This window comes from Castor canadensis, chromosome 2, assembly GCF_047511655.1.
Source record: "Castor canadensis chromosome 2, mCasCan1.hap1v2, whole genome shotgun sequence".
In the NCBI taxonomy this organism is placed as follows: Eukaryota; Metazoa; Chordata; class Mammalia; order Rodentia; family Castoridae; genus Castor; species Castor canadensis.
Genome location: NC_133387.1, coordinates 89,130,579 through 89,145,912, shown reverse-complemented (window position 1 = coordinate 89,145,912; position 15,334 = coordinate 89,130,579). Strand labels below are relative to the sequence as shown.

The following is a 15,334-nucleotide window of genomic DNA, read 5'->3' as shown; positions in this document are numbered from 1 at the left end:
TGGCTATTGTGAATAGTGCTGCAGTAAACATGGGTGTGCAGGTGCCTCTGGAGTAACCTGTGTCACATTCTTTTGGGTATATCCCCAAGAGTGGTATTGTTGGATCAAATGGTAGATCAATGTTTAGCTTTTTAATGTTTAGCCTCCAAATTTTTTTCCAGAGTGGTTTTACTAGTTTACATTCCCACCAACAGTGTAAAAGGGTTCCTTTTTCCCTGCAACCTCGCCAACACCTGTTGTTAGTGGTGTTGCTGATGATGGCTATTCTAACAGGGGTGAGGTGGAATCTTAGTGTGTTTTTAATTTGCATTTCCTTTATTGCTAGAGATGGTGAGCATTTTTTATGTGTTTTTTTGGCCATTTGAATTTCTTCTTTTGAGAAAGTTCTGTTTAGTTCATTTGCCCATTTCTTTATTGGTTCATTAATTTTGGGAAAATTTTGTCTTTTAAGTTCCCTATATATTCAGGTTATCAGTCCTTTGTCTGATGTATAGCTGGCAAATATTTTCTCCCACTCTGTGGGTGTTCTCTTCAGTTTAGAGACCATTTCTTATGTTGAGCAGAAGCTTTTTAGTTTTATGTAGTCCCATTTATCTATGCTGTCTCTTAGTTGCTGTGCTGCTGGGGTTTCGTTGAGAAAGTTCTTACCTATACCTACTAACTCCAGAGTATTTCCTACTCTTTCCTGTATCAACTTTAGAGTTTGTGGTCTGATATTAAGATCCTTGATCCATTTTGAGTTAATATTGGTATAGGGTGATGTACATGGATCTAGTTTCAGTTTTTTGCAAACAGGACATTTTAAATGACAATGCTCTGAAGCATTGACCTTGAGAATATGTCATGAAATAAAGCATGACTTGCCAAGACAAGCAACTTGCTCCTTGAAGTGTCCAAGCATGTTTCAGGTTCTGCCTTGCTGTTTGGGAATGGGAGGAGGGATGAATCTTCTTGTTATCAGGTTATATAACAATATTATTGCTTATTATGGGATCACCATATGCCAGGTGCTTGCCACAGAGAATCTTTTTTCCTACTTTCAGCATGAATATGTCAAACATATAGAAAAGAATAACTAGAATAATATAATGAACATCTGCATATATGTCACTTCATTTAACATTTAAGCATTTTGTGTTTTGTTTTTCTGAATTATTTTAAAAGATACAAACTTTCACTTCAAATAAATACCATTATCCTGCCTAATAACAACTACTATCTATAATATCTACTACCCAGTCCAAGTTCAAATTTTTTCAACTGTCCCTAAAATACCTCCATATCTGGCTTACTAAATCAGAACCAACCAAGAACAAACTACTGTGTTGCTTATTATGTCTTAAGTTTCTCTTAAGCTAGAATAGCCATCTCAGTCTTGTTTTTTATTATTGTTTTGAAACAGGGTCTTGCTACATAGCCCAGGCTGGCCTCAAACTTGCAATCCTCTTGCTTCCACCTCCTGAGTTATTGGGTTACATTGCATGTACCACCATGCTTGGCTGTTTTGGCTTGTGTGTTGTGATGGGGGGAGGGTCTCCTTAATTTTTTGCCCTGGCTGGACTTGAACCAAGATCTGTCTGTCTCCTCCTCCCTAGTGGCTGGGATTACAGGCATGACCACCACACCTGGGCTACTTTCATTTTTAATGACACAGAGCCATTTGTTCAATAGGATGTCCATTTGTTCTGGGTTTCTCTTGGTGTCATTTTATTCTTCCATAGTTGTAACTTCTGATACAAGAGTATAGATTAAAGGCTTGATTACTTTGAGGTTAGAGACTTTTGGAAACAGTATTTCATAACTGATGTTAGAGTTTTATTTGCCTCTTGTTGGGAGACACACTGTAAAGCTGGTCCACTTTTATTGGTGATCTGATTGATCTAGGAGAAGGTAGGAAGGGCCAGATTTCCCTCATGGTGGTTGTTTTTCCGATGCCCAGTAGTAATCCTGGGGAATAATTCGGCACCCTACGAATATTCTGTTCCCTCCAGCCTTTTCACTAAAACGTTTCATGGATGATCCTGGCATGAATCTGTTGTTTCACCGGGGGCTGCAAAATGGTGACCTTCTAATTCTATTATTTCTTTTATTTAGCTGGCATACTTTTATACAGAGAACTTCTTCCTCATCAGCTGGTGCCATTTGATTCCCCTGGAATACAGCTGCTTTTAGAAAGGCAGAAGGAATGGGATATTATTCAATCACCTCTTTCCAGAGTAAGAGTGGCTGTAATGGTCACCAACAATCAAGTGTCAAGTAAGGTTTGCTTTCACTTTTTCTCTTTTAATTTGCTTTACTTTGGGGTGGGTGGGGGGAAGAAGTACTGGTGATTGAACTCAGGGCCTCCAGCTTGCTAGGCAAGTTCCCTACCACTTGAGCCATACCCCAGTCCAAGTTTTATATATTTAATATTTCTGATAAGTTTATAGTTTGCAGTGGCTATTTTATATTTTGGCAGTACAGGGGTTGAACTCAGGACCTTGAGCTTGCCACCTCTCTACCACTTGAGACACACACACAGCCTTTTTTTGCTTTGGTTATTTTGCCCTGGCTGGCTGGGCCTGTGACCCAGATCTTTCTACCTATGCCTGTTGTTGGGAGACACACTGTAAAGCTGGCCCACTTTACATAGCTGCATAGCTATAGCTGGTATTAAAGGCATGTACCACCATGCCACGCTTGCTCTTCAATACAGGTGCTCGCTAACTTTTTTTTTTGGTGGTGGTAGGAGCAGGGAAGCTGGCTTGGCCTCCAATCATGATCTGTTTTGCTCTACCTCCGAAGCAGCTGGGATTACAGGTGTACACCACAGCACACAGCTATAGTGACTATATTCAGTGCTCAAGTTCTAATTCTGATTTTGGCCAGCAAGGCCATTCCTTGGAAAGAATCTCATTTTTCTTGGGATTCTTTCCAACTTTCTGATGTTCCATAAAGCCCTTACTCACTCCCAACTTCTGACCTGGCATAGAGCTTTCTCCAAAGAGCCCTGGTACCTTTTAGTGGGGAGTGGTATTTAGAAGTCATTTTATTTCAGAATTAACAGTATGAAGTCGGCATGGTGTTCACACCTCTAATCTCAGCACTGGGGAGGTGGATTGAGAGTTGGAGGCTTAGTCGGGCTATCTAGTGAGACCCTGTAAAAAAACAAAATTCAAGCCCGTTTTTAAAGGAGGAAACGGAGACCAGGGGTTGCTGGAAATAAGGTGGGAGCTTGAACCAGGCCTCAGGTTCCCCATTCCTAGAGCAAAGCTCTTCCCCCGGCGTCCTTAGCAAAGCTGTCAGATTGATGGTGGGGGCGGGGCTCCTCTAGGCCAGGACCCGGAGAGCTCCAGGATGAGGGAACGTGACCTAGAACGCTTTTCCGCCTCAGACCTGACCACAGTGCCCCAGAGCTCAGCAACAGCCGCAGAACCACACGTGCGCAAACCGTAGGCGAGAAAGCAGCCGTGGGCCACGACGCTCAGCCGAGACCCATTGGCTGTAACACCCGCCAATCTTGAGCAGGGCCCGAACGTCAGAGGAGCGAGTCCAATGAGGAATCGGTCCCGGGTCACCTCAGGATAGAATATTGCGGAGTCCTAGCAGAGGGGCGGAGAGGAGGCGATGGGAACTGGCCAATCAGAGAGGGTAGTTCACATTAGCGGGCCGACAGCCAATCAGAAAAGCGCTCGTCCCAACACGCCCGGCCCACGCGACGGGTCTTTTTTCTAGCCCACCACCGCGGTGCTGAGTCCAGCGGCCAGGTGTCGTTGGCTGCGGCGCTCTGCCCTTGTGCACGCCTCCGCGTCCCCGGCAGTGCAGGCGTTTGTTGGGACATGGCGAACTCCGGCTGCGAGGACGGCACGGGCGAGGAGGAGGAGACTTTTCTATACTTTGCCTATGGCAGCAATCTGCTCACGGAGAGGATCCATCTCCGTAACCCCTCGGCCGCGTTCTGCTGCGTGGCCCGCCTGCAGGTCAGTGTCCCCGCCGGTGCCCTGCAGCGGCGTGCCCAGCGAGAGAGACATGGCTCCCCGAAGTTGCTGCCTTGGGGAATGGTGGGCCAGGGACGCGGTTCTTCCCGAGGACGACAGCTAGGGTGACCTAGGTCCCACCTCCCGGGACCGGCCCTCGCCCCCACTGTCCTCACTGCCTCCATGGCCTGTGTGGGAGTCCTGCTGAGCTGAGTATCCTCTCCCCGAGGCCCTCAGCTGTCCCCCCCACCCCCCGCGGGGGACTCCACCTGCTCCCTTCTGTGCACCTCAGCTCCTCTGCCTTGTCCACTGACTCAGGTGCACGCGCGAAGCCCTCCCTACCCGAATCAGGGGAGTCCGTGCATGCTGTTCTGTACACAGTAGCATTGTTATAGGACTTGTCCCATGATGCCGCAAAAATCCATTTACCTGTCTTTCCCTCCTGATCTAAGGTGTCCTGACAGCTGGAATCTGGGCTTCATAAGACCCACTGTGTTCAGTTAAATCAGTGGCTGGATGAACTTAACCAGCTTTTGTACATTCCTCTTCAGTACAGCACATTCATCCACTTAGTACATGTTCTTCTGGCTCTTAACGCTGGGGGTACAAAGGTGATTGAGTAAGCTTGAGGATCTCTCAGTATATAGAAGACATGTCCAAACAAATAATGTACAAAACATACGTGATCTATGCTAACCTTATCAGAGTTCTTAGTTGCAACAACAGAAACGGGCTGATTTAGGCAAAAAAAAAAAAAAAAAAAAGTGTTGAAAGGCTGTTGGAGAGCTCATGGAATGACCAGAAAGGCAGAAGTACAAAGCTGACAAAACAGGCAGGCATAAAGGGAGTATAGCGTCACAGGACAGAACCAGCCTAGTGAGCCACTGCTGAACTTCGTAAACATAGACGCTGTATCAGGCATTCCCACACCATTTGTGCTGCATCCCTGAAGCTCCTAAAAAGCCTGACGATGTGTCATCCACCACCAGGGTAAAGTCCTTGATGACTCTGAACACTAGCTTCTAATTCAAAGCTATGAATTGGTGTTCTGGTCAGTTAAGTCTTGGCCATGTACCACAACCTGACTGGAAGCAAATCTGAGAAGAACCAGCCTCTGACCTTTGAAACTTCAAAAATGGGAGTTGGGCTCTCTACCCTCAAACTTGTACAATAGGGAATGCCTGAAAATGTAGGAAGTAAGTTCAAGGGCTCATATCAGAGTAGGAGGAAAGAGATATCAAACAGATATTATTCAGTTACGGGTATGGTCAGTCTTACAAATGAAACATGCAAGGTGCCCTAAAATGCATGACCAGAGGACCTGACCAGGATGCTCAGGAAAGCCTTGTGTAAAAATGTGACTTTTAAGCTGAGACCTGAGTGAGGTGGGGAGTAAACAGAGCTGAAGGAACAGTATGTGCTAAGGACCAGAGGAAAGAGGAAGCTGGATTTTCTAGCCAGTGTGGCTGGAGTGTAGGAGAGGCAGGAAAAGAACCACATATTAATGGGACATATTAAGGGAAATGTGGCATGAGGACTGGAGAGATAGGAAAGGGTCACATATTAACCAGACCACAGATCCTCAAGAGCTATGAGAAGACCTGCTGCAGAATGGAAACAAATGAAAATGCAGAATGAGCCTACATTTTTGAAGACTCATTCTGGTTGCTAAGGAAAATGGGTTTGAAGTGGGGCTAGCAGTTCATGCTGACAATAATGACTGGCACCTTGAACTAGGGTGGTGGCAGGAGAAGGTGGATGGATTTGAGAGATAGGAGATAGCATTGATAAACCTGGCGATTGAGTGTGAACAGAGGAGATATGAGGGATGACTCAAGTTTTTACACAATCAGGTAGATGATGGCGATATTTAGAGAGAGAAGAAATAAGTTTGCAAGGGAAAAATTGTAAGTTCACTTTGAACATACTGGGTATGAAATGCTTGCTACTTATTGTGTGCTAGCACCTGTTCTAAGTGTTTTTGAGGCTCAGAACAGATATGGGTTGATTTTTAAGATGATCAGAGCATTAGATAGTATTTGGTTATTTATTTTAGTGGTACTGGGATTTGACCTCAGGGCCTTACGCTTGCTAGGCAAGCACTCTACCACTTGAGCCACTCCATCAGCCCAGCATTCGGTAGTATTTAAAGCTGCAGAAGGGATGAGATCATTCTAGGCAAATTACTGAATGAGTAGGGAAAAGGGCCTAGACTGAGCCCTGAGAAACACCAACATTTAAAGATCTAGAATTGGAAAGGAATGAGATTAAAGAAGAGCCTGAAACTCAGAAGAGAGTCATTAAGGCTCTTGTATCATAAGATCTTGAATCAATAAGGTTACTTGTATCATAAGCTGCTGAGAAGTGGAGCAAGATGGAAAATGAGAATTGTCTGTTGGATTTATCAACAGATAGCCAGTCCCTGGTGCGGGTTGCAACATTGATCAGATTGACTGATGTCCTGCTAGGGAGGCTTGGAGCTAGAAGAACACCCACTATGCAAGTTGAAGGTCCTGGTTGCTTGAACCAACCTTTTTCCTCAAATGTCTGATGAGGTTTTTGAGAAAACCTCAAATAAAGGGATAAAGTACAAACCTGGAAAGGATCTTAGCATTAAAAGTTTCCAGCCTTTTAAATTTTACTGTTAAGGAAACCAGACGTTGGAGAACTGGAAAGAAATCTTCCTAACCCAAACAAGTAAATAAGGATTTTTAGTCTTCCCTGGGAGTCTCATCCCCTGATTGCCCATCTCTGTGGAATATGCTAAACTAGAAACACGGCTCCACTGCTCATTACTTGTGAGGCCTTAGGTAAATTGCTTATGTTTCTACACTGCAGTTTTTCTTGTTGTAAAATGAATATAATAAAAGTTGCTGCAGGATTAAAGGAGATAGTCTACATAATGCTAATAGCACAACGTATAGCACCCAGTAATTTTTCAGTGAATGTTAGCTGCTCTGGTGGTTATTGTAGATAAGTTAGTGAGTATTAGTGGAGTGTTCATAAGTATACAAATCACCTCAAATGCTAGCTTCCTTAGAGAAAATACGGCACTACATACTGGTAGGATACATATTATAACCCCCGTGGAACCATCACCCAGCTTATCACTAAGTAAAAATATATGTACCTGTAAGTACATTGGGAAGTACTTTGCAGAAATGAAAGCAGTTACATTAAAGTATTAAAGTTTTGGGATCTTTTTCCTTAAGGCTCTTTTTTTAAATGTTAAGATGCCTGTATGTATTCAGTATATGTTTCATTTTTAAAGGAAAATATGAAAAAATACAGTTCTTGAGATTTGGATCCTTGTCTGTTTATCTTTGTATTTTCCACAGCTTCTTACACATAGAAGGAACGCAAAAGTTTATTGAATGGTTTAATTGCATGGAGTTCAAGGTAAATCCTTTTCATTTTGAGGAGGGAAATTCGGGTTCAAGGGAATATTGATCATATCACTTTGGTTTCCTTTGTAGGATTTTAAGCTTGACTTTGGCAATTTCCAAGGCAAAACAAGTGAAAGGTGGCATGGAGGTATAGCTACCATTTTTCAAAGTCCTGGCGATGAAGTATGGGGAGTAGTATGGAAAATGAACAAAAGCAATTTAAATTCTCTGGATGAGTAGGTGGCTTCTAATTATAAGTTAAAAAATAATTCAGAAAGTGGATTATATGGAGAGATGTATACTTGTGTGTTGTACTGCAGACGTTCTTTATATTTCAGAATCAACACTGAAGTATTAGTAATGTGAATTAACTAAAAAATCTAAAAGGTCACACTTTCAGATTGAGATTTGGGTGGATGTTTGTAATCTCTTATGTAAAAAGATAGTGGTCCTTTTTTTTTTTGTTGCTGTCTTTTATAGAAATTAGGCAAGAGCATGAGACCCTATCTGAAAAATAACTAAAGTAGTAAAGGGCTGGGGGCACGACTGATGTGAGCCCCCTTGCCTAGCAAGCTCAAGGTCTGAAGTTCAAACCCAGTACCTCCTCACCACACAAAAGATTGCAGTTGCATCAATCAATAAGTAATTCAATCAATGAATAAGTCATTCAGTTAATAAGTAATAATTTGTAGAAGTATTTAACAACATATTAGGAATGCTTTGATACTTTTTATAACGAACTTTCTGAATTGTGTGACAGAGCATTTAATACAAAGAAAATTGGCAGAAAGAGTAGCCTTGAAAAAACATTTTATCTGAATTGCTTGATACTTTGCCTCATTTAAATGGGAAAAAGGAGTCTTCTTGTTTTTCTCTGATGGATATTCTCTCTATGTCAGAAAATGTAGTTCAGTTTTTTTTGTAGCCTAAAGAACGTTTCAGGAGTGTACAGATAGAAATGAGTACATTGAAGCATGTTTTCAGAAAGGACAAATTTAGAGAGATCTGTTAGAAGGGTACCAAGCATAGTCATTCACTAGTATCCACAGCAGATTGGTTCTAGAACCCCTGAGTATCCTGAAATCTGCAGACACTCAAGTCTCTTATATAAAGTGGTGTAGTATTCGCATATAACCTATGTATAGCCTCCTGTATAGTGTAAACCATCTCTAGGTTAATTTAATACCTAATACAGTGTAAATGCTATGTAAATCGTTGTTATACTCTGTTTAAGGGAATAATGACAAGGAAAAATATTTGTATGTATTTAGTTCAGACCCAATTTACTTTTGAATATTTTTCATACAAGATTGGTTGAATATCTGTGGATACAGAACCTCTGGATACAGATCTGACTGTAATATTAAGTCTCAGGCTTCCTAATTGAAATGCTAAATGTCCTTTTCATGTTGTGAGAGTTATGTGTTCACTACGCAGGGAGCAAATGTGTCCATGTATATAGTTAAATTGCTAATTCTATACTTCAACTTGATTACAGCACTTTACCTAGTAAACCAAATTGTCTAGGTCACTTATAGTTAAAACTTGGCTGTTCTGGTTTCAGGCAAGAAGGGGTTAAACGTGGAATATATGTTGTAATAGAAATTAAAGTTTCAACTCAAGAAGGGAAAGAAATAAACTGTCGCAGTTACCTGATGACAAATTATGAAAGTGCTCCTCCATCATCACAGTATAAAAAGGTAAAATTGCTTAGACTTTTTTCACTGAGATTGAACTAAAGAATATCTTTGTGCATTTTAGTTTCCACACAAACATCATTTTAATTGAAAATGTTTTTAAATAAAAAAATGGAAGTTATTTACCTACATGGCAAATTAAAAAATGTTGTCAGGACTGGGGATATAGTTCAGTGGTGGAACACTTTCCTAGCCTGAGTGAGGTCCTGAGTTCAATCCCCAGCACCAGAAAAAAAACACTGTTCAGGTTCATGTGCAATAATGGACTACATTTCTAAAATCTTTTATAAATTTATGTAATTCAGAATTCTAGACAAATAAGTTCTTTGTTAAAGTGAAGATATATGAGTGTATTTTTAATAAATTTAGTTTATGCATATACTTTTAGAATTTTCTTCTTCATAAAACATTGTTTCATGACCAACAAGATTCATTTTTATGGGGAATATATATTTCCTACTTTCAAAATGCTTTTCATCCCTCAGCGAAGAAGAAAAGTCACTAGGCCTTTCAGAGTCAGGTAAGCCACTCTTGCAAGCATAAGCCTGGAATGTGGATGGAGACCTGCCCCACATCCCTTTTTAGAAACCAGAGCTTAGGCACTGCAGGTAGGTCCAATCAGGACATGGAACCATAGAGAGTAACAAAGTTCCTGGAATGGAGCAGTTAGCCTGGTACAGATTTGACAGTTCCCTGAACACAGTTGCCAAGGTCAGGAAGTCAATGGAACTGAGACCAAAGCTGCTTCCTTAAGTGCTACATTGTTTATGAAGAATGGTGGTTTTTCTTGAAAGGTCATGTCAATTCTATTTTGTTTTATTATAAAAATGTTTAATCATGTTAAGATTGCTATTCTGTGAAGATGCTTTTTTTTTTTTTTTTTTGTGGTACTGGGGCTTGAGCTCAGGGCCTACACCTTGAGCCATTCCACCAGCCCTTTTTTGTGAGGGTTCCCCCCAACCCCCCTGAAATACAGTCCCGTGAACTATTTGTCCAGGCTGGCTTCAAACCGCCATCCTCCTGATCTCTGCCTCCTGAGTAGCTAGGATTACAGGGGTGAGCCACCAGTGTCTGGCTCATGAAGATTTTTTGAAAGCACCTGTGCATTCATGTTAAAGTATGAGGAATGGCTGAATCTGTTCTGCTGTAGAATTATCTATTCAGTAGTCATCCAAAACCTAATATCTCAGATTCTGACAATGCAAATAAAGCTGTAGTATACTAATTAAGTTCCTGACTAACAGGGTTTTTTGTTTGTTTGTTTGTTTTTAACATTTTTAGGTTATTTGCTTGGGTGCAAAAGAAAATGGTTTGCCACTGGAGTATCAAGAGAAGTTAAAAGCAATAGAACCAAATGACTATAAAGGAAAGGTCTCAGAGGAAATAGAAGAAATCATCAAAAAGGGGGAAGCAAAACTCTCTAGAACATAACAATATATCTAAGGACATTCCTTTTATAATACTGATACAAAGTATTTTTAATGTTTGAGAACAGAACTCTGGGATATCTCCATGTTTCATCGAATTTTTTAACAGTGCTGTGAAGAGGTATCTCACTTGTGTGATTCCTCATTTTCAGACTATAAAAAGAGTTAGACAATTAAAAGGGGGCTCTAAGGTCTTGGAATGCAAGAATGATGAATGTGGAGTCTCCTTCTGTGGATACCTACAGCTATTTTCTTAAGTTGATCTTCACTGTCTCTTGCTTTGTGGCAGAGGATAAACTTGCAACCAGCCTGATGATAGTGCTGGGGAATTTGGTGAATTGCTCTGCTCCGTCTGGGTGGTTTTTCCTTTTTCTTTTTTAAAATCAGGTTAATAACAGCAAGCAAACTGCAGAGACAGTTGATAATAAAATTTTGAAAATTGGAAAGATGGTGTACTGTTGTTAGAGGAATAAATGTATATGTAGTTTCACCTGTTTTCCCCAATAATGTTCTCCATTTCATTATGTTGTTACACTCAGTCATCACATGTACTGGAGCTGGTATTGACCATGTGGAGTCCATACCAAAGGGGTATTGCAAACTCTGGAGCCAAACAGCTGGGATCAGTGGTCAGTGCCACCCTTTCTAACTGTGAGACTCCAGCTTATTTTATTCTCTGTGTTTCAGTGCCCTCACCTATACAGTAAGGGTAATCAAAACACCTGTAGTTTAGGATTGTTTTGAGGATTACGTGAGTAAATATATGTAATAAGTTTAGGACAGAGCCTGGTACTTAACAAGTACTAGCAATCATTATTGTTTTTATTTGAAGAATTCAGGGCCATCCTTGGAACATGGTTTCAAAGAAGAGTCAGAATTGTGAACAGAATAATGTTTGGGATAGGAGAGCTGCACTTTGATCCTTAGCTTATCAAGGAATATGACTTTATATTTCTTTACTGAACAAACAGAGAAAAGAAGAGTCATAAATAAAGCAGTACTGGATCTCAGAAAATCTCTCATGCCCCTGTGGTATATGGTGAGCTGTAAGTGAACTGGTTGCAGGAGCATGAGGTGAAAATGTTTTGTTCTCTTGGGAGAAAGGCCTGAGGAGCTCACAGGCTTTTGCTGCCCTCCCATAGTGAAGCTGAGCCACAGCACAGGCCACACCATGTTTCACAGACATCACACCCTGCTGTTTCCCTGTGTACGCCCTGTTCTCCAGTTTAACAAAGAACATTTGTCAGTGACAAAGCAGTAAGTGATGGTAGTGTAGTAGTCAAGGCTCACTACAAAGTGTTGAATATTACTCTGATGATCTTGCTCACTTACCTAAAACAACAACTTTCATTAACGAATTCAAATGTTAACAAAACCTTTATGTCTGGCCTTTTAACAAAGATCTGGGAATCCTGAGGTACACTGTTTTTCCATTTGTCTTCAAGGTAGCACTACCAAGTATCATGTAACATGTTTCCTATTCTATCAGTGATTTGGGCCCTCTAACAGCAATGCAGCTAGATCAGGCATAAGCTACAACAACCATAGCTCTTGAAAAGCATTTTTGGGATTACAGGAGAATCTTCTAAATATACCAGCCCCTCCCCCACAAAAACTAAGAAAGGAGATTGATGAATGGTGAGCTGAAAGAGCAGGTAGTACTGGAAAGAAATGACCCTGGTCTCCTGGGATACAGATGCCAATAGAAGCCTTGGGATTAAACTATGAATCTAGTTCAGTACTCCTGCCACAGGACAGCTACAGCGAACCTGAGAACTCTGTGAAGCCAGGAACTTTGGAGAGGACTAGCCTGGTCCCCACTGTAGCCCCAGTTGCTCCCAGGAGTGAAAGCAGAAAAACAAATTTGATTCCCATGGTTTTAAGATATTAAAATTATTAAAAGACAAATTTAGCTAAGAATGGTAGCATTCACCTGTAGTCCCAGCACTTGGAGGCTGGGTTGGGAAGATGGCTTCCATGAGTTTAAGACCAGCCTGGACAGCATAGTGAGACCTCATCTAAAATCAAACAACAACAAACAAGCAAAACAGTTCAAAATAAGGATGTCTGGAGACTTTAACCTCTGGGAAGATGGAATAAATATGCTTTCCTGTATTCTGCTAATTAAGTACAACTGAAATCTCTGAACATTACATATATAAAAAACAAGAAGACAGAGAAGGCAGAGACCTAGCTAGGGGCCTCAGGACCCAATGCACAGCACAGTGCTGAGTCCTCTAGGTTCCCTTTGCCTCGTGCGTCTGAGACTTGTCTGAAGAAAAGAGTACCCTGAACTCACTGAGCTCAAAAGGACCAGGAAAGGGACAACCTAGCAAGACAGATTTTAGGAAAAAATACTACTCCAGTTATGCCATAAAAAACAAAGTGGACCCACCTCCACCCATGCCAGCAGAGGCCAAGAGAGCCTAGATTTCACATGCACCAGGCTATAATCAGGCACCCAGCCTCACTCTTACCCCAGGGTAGAATCAGGAAAGGCCAGACAGGAGCCTCCTGGCAACAAACCTCAGTGTGTCAATGGAAACCGCTAGGGGAGCCTGGACTTAAACCTCTCTGGCATTACAGAGCCCTTACCTTCCCTATGACAGTGGCTTCAGAGTAAGCCTGTAAAACAAGATTCAAGTAAGATCCAGAGACTCAAACCACTCCAGAACATCCAAATTTCAATGGAAGATCACTTATCCTCCAACCAGGAAGATCCCAAACTAGATGGAAAAGATAATCCATAGATGCCAAAGCTGAGATAATGGGTATGTGAGAATTCTGACTACAAGGAACTTATTTCAACTATAATTATATAAGCAGTGAAAGTAAAATGATGGGAAAAGACATATGATGCAAACTTTAATCAAAGGATGTCTATGTTAACATCAGATAAAGTGGGTTTCAGAGCAAAGAAAACTTAACAGAAAAGGGCCCAATTACCAAAACCAAGAAAAGACAAAACAACAAAACCAACCTTACCAAGGACAAAAAGTGGTACAAACTCAGGTTACAGATCTAGGAAACTTGTTTTGGGGCCAGTGGAATTTAGGTTTATCCCTTTCTGCCAACAAACTACATGGAATCAGTGTACCTTTCACTTGAAAAGAAGAGTTCGTGCATCCAGAATATGATGGCAAGTCACCTTGTACAACTTGACTCTAGAAATTGCAAGAGCACAACAAAGTTGGATCTTGAATACCATATTCCACAGCTGCCTGTCTTAGAAAAATCAGGTTCATTTCTGAATGCTCTGGATTATTTTATAAAGATGAAGCCCTGGAGAAAGATTTGAGTAATGAGAAAAGGAAATTAATTCTAATGTTGTTTCCATATGTGAAGATCTTAAGGAAGGGAGCAGCAATAGAAGTATCTTACATGGATGATAGATGGGTGCTTCGAAAAAGCCACTGGTATTGAGAACTTTCTAATACAGAGGAGCAGCTCCTGAAACAGGCTTACAGTGATTGCAAACACTGCACAGATAAAATGTGTACTTAAAATAAGCTGAGAATTTATACTTCTTGTAATGAAAGAATGACCTTTATGCTCTGAAAGCTAGTTCTTTATAGTATAATGATATATAACTATATGTAATTATGTCACATTTATTATTATATATATACACACACACATATATGGTCATGGTAGTGCACACCTGTTATCCTACTACTCAGAAGGTGCCAGAGACAGGAGAGAATCAAAGTCTGAGGCAGGCTGGGGCAAAAGCACTAGACCTTATATGAAAAACAAAAAACAAAAAAATTAGGGGTGTGGCTTAAGTGGTAAGAGCACTTGCCTGCAAGCTCAAGGCCAAGCCCTGAGTTCTATCCCCAGTACAACAAGGAAAAAATAAAAATTATATCTTAAACAAGGGAAAATGCCTTGAATTTTTTCCCTACATTTAAAAAGGACTTTTAAACTGGCCATTAATATGAAGTATGTAACTTTGCTTTTGAGAGCCAAATATTTGACATATTTTATAAAAATGTAAATAAAATATTAATTTCACAACCATTCTTAAACCTCTAAAAGAGGACTCAGTTAATTTGATGATATTTAACAATATTGTACTTTTTTCTTTTAGATTGTTTTGTTTAAATAGCAGATAGTTTTGGAGATAGTTTTAAAATATTTTTTGGTCATCAGTGTAAAAGAACATTAAAATATTAAAGGTAATTTGTACAGTTTCTCAATATATAACTTACTATTTAATATCTGTTTATTTTCACTGCTAGTAATTATATATAATTAATAAAAACTTAGTGTAAAATTATTTTCTTATGGTAAAACTACTAAAATAAAAGCCAGAAATTGCTAACTAAAACAAAACAAAACCAAACAAACAAAAGTAAACCTCCAGACTAATACCTTTCACGAATATTGTAATAAAATTCCACACCATGAAATACTGCTTGGCAATGTAAAGGAAAGAATTTTTGATTCATGCAATGGCCTGGATGAATCTTTGTAGAAATAGATTGAATGGAAAGGAAAAAAAAAAGACAACCTATCCCAAAGTGTTATCTAATGGATGATTCCATATATTCAACATCTTTGAAATAACAAAATTATAGAAATGGTAGCAGAGTGGTTAAAGAGCCCGTGAGGTGTGTAGAAGGCCCCAGGAGGGATCTTTGTAGTGGTGGAACTACTCTGTATGTTGACTGTGTTAATTTCATGTTCTGGTTATGGCATTGTAATACAGCTTTGAAAGATATTACCACTGGGGAAAATTAGGTTAAGGGTACATGAATCTCTGCATTATTCCTTCCACTGCATGTGGATTTATAATTGTCTCAAAATAAAAACTCTAAAGATAAACACAAAGCAATTGTCTGAAAAAACTGTTTGTTTTTGTTTTT

The 15,334-nt window shown here is 40.3% G+C and overlaps 1 protein-coding gene across 2 annotated transcripts; it reads left to right on the top strand.

The window, feature by feature from the left end:
- The first annotated feature begins 2,108 nt into the window (after positions 1–2,108).
- Ggct (gamma-glutamylcyclotransferase) lies at positions 2,109–10,912 on the top strand. 2 transcript variants are annotated; one of them, XM_074065236.1, is made up of 6 exons: positions 2,109–2,261; positions 3,715–3,959; positions 7,295–7,355; positions 7,433–7,578; positions 8,907–9,042; positions 10,321–10,912. In XM_074065236.1, exons 1-6 carry the CDS (start codon positions 2,232–2,234, stop codon positions 10,468–10,470), a joined length of 768 nt encoding a protein of 255 aa, XP_073921337.1. In that variant the 5' UTR covers positions 2,109–2,231; the 3' UTR covers positions 10,471–10,912. The 2 variants fall into 2 exon arrangements, with proteins under 2 accessions (XP_073921337.1, XP_020042120.2); XM_020186531.2 differs by lacking the exon at positions 7,295–7,355 and having other exon boundaries at positions 2,110–2,256.
- The last annotated feature ends 4,422 nt before the right edge of the window (positions 10,913–15,334 follow it).

Coding starts and splice junctions, on each gene's coding strand:
- Ggct (XM_074065236.1), top strand. CDS start 2,232: ATGGTCACCAACAATCAAGTGTCAAGTAAG. Junction 2,262..3,714: donor ACAATCAAGTGTCAAGTAAG/GTTTGCTTTCAC, acceptor TCTTTTTTCTAG/CCCACCACCGCGGTGCTGAG. Junction 7,579..8,906: donor AATTTAAATTCTCTGGATGA/GTAGGTGGCTTC, acceptor TTCTGGTTTCAG/GCAAGAAGGGGTTAAACGTG.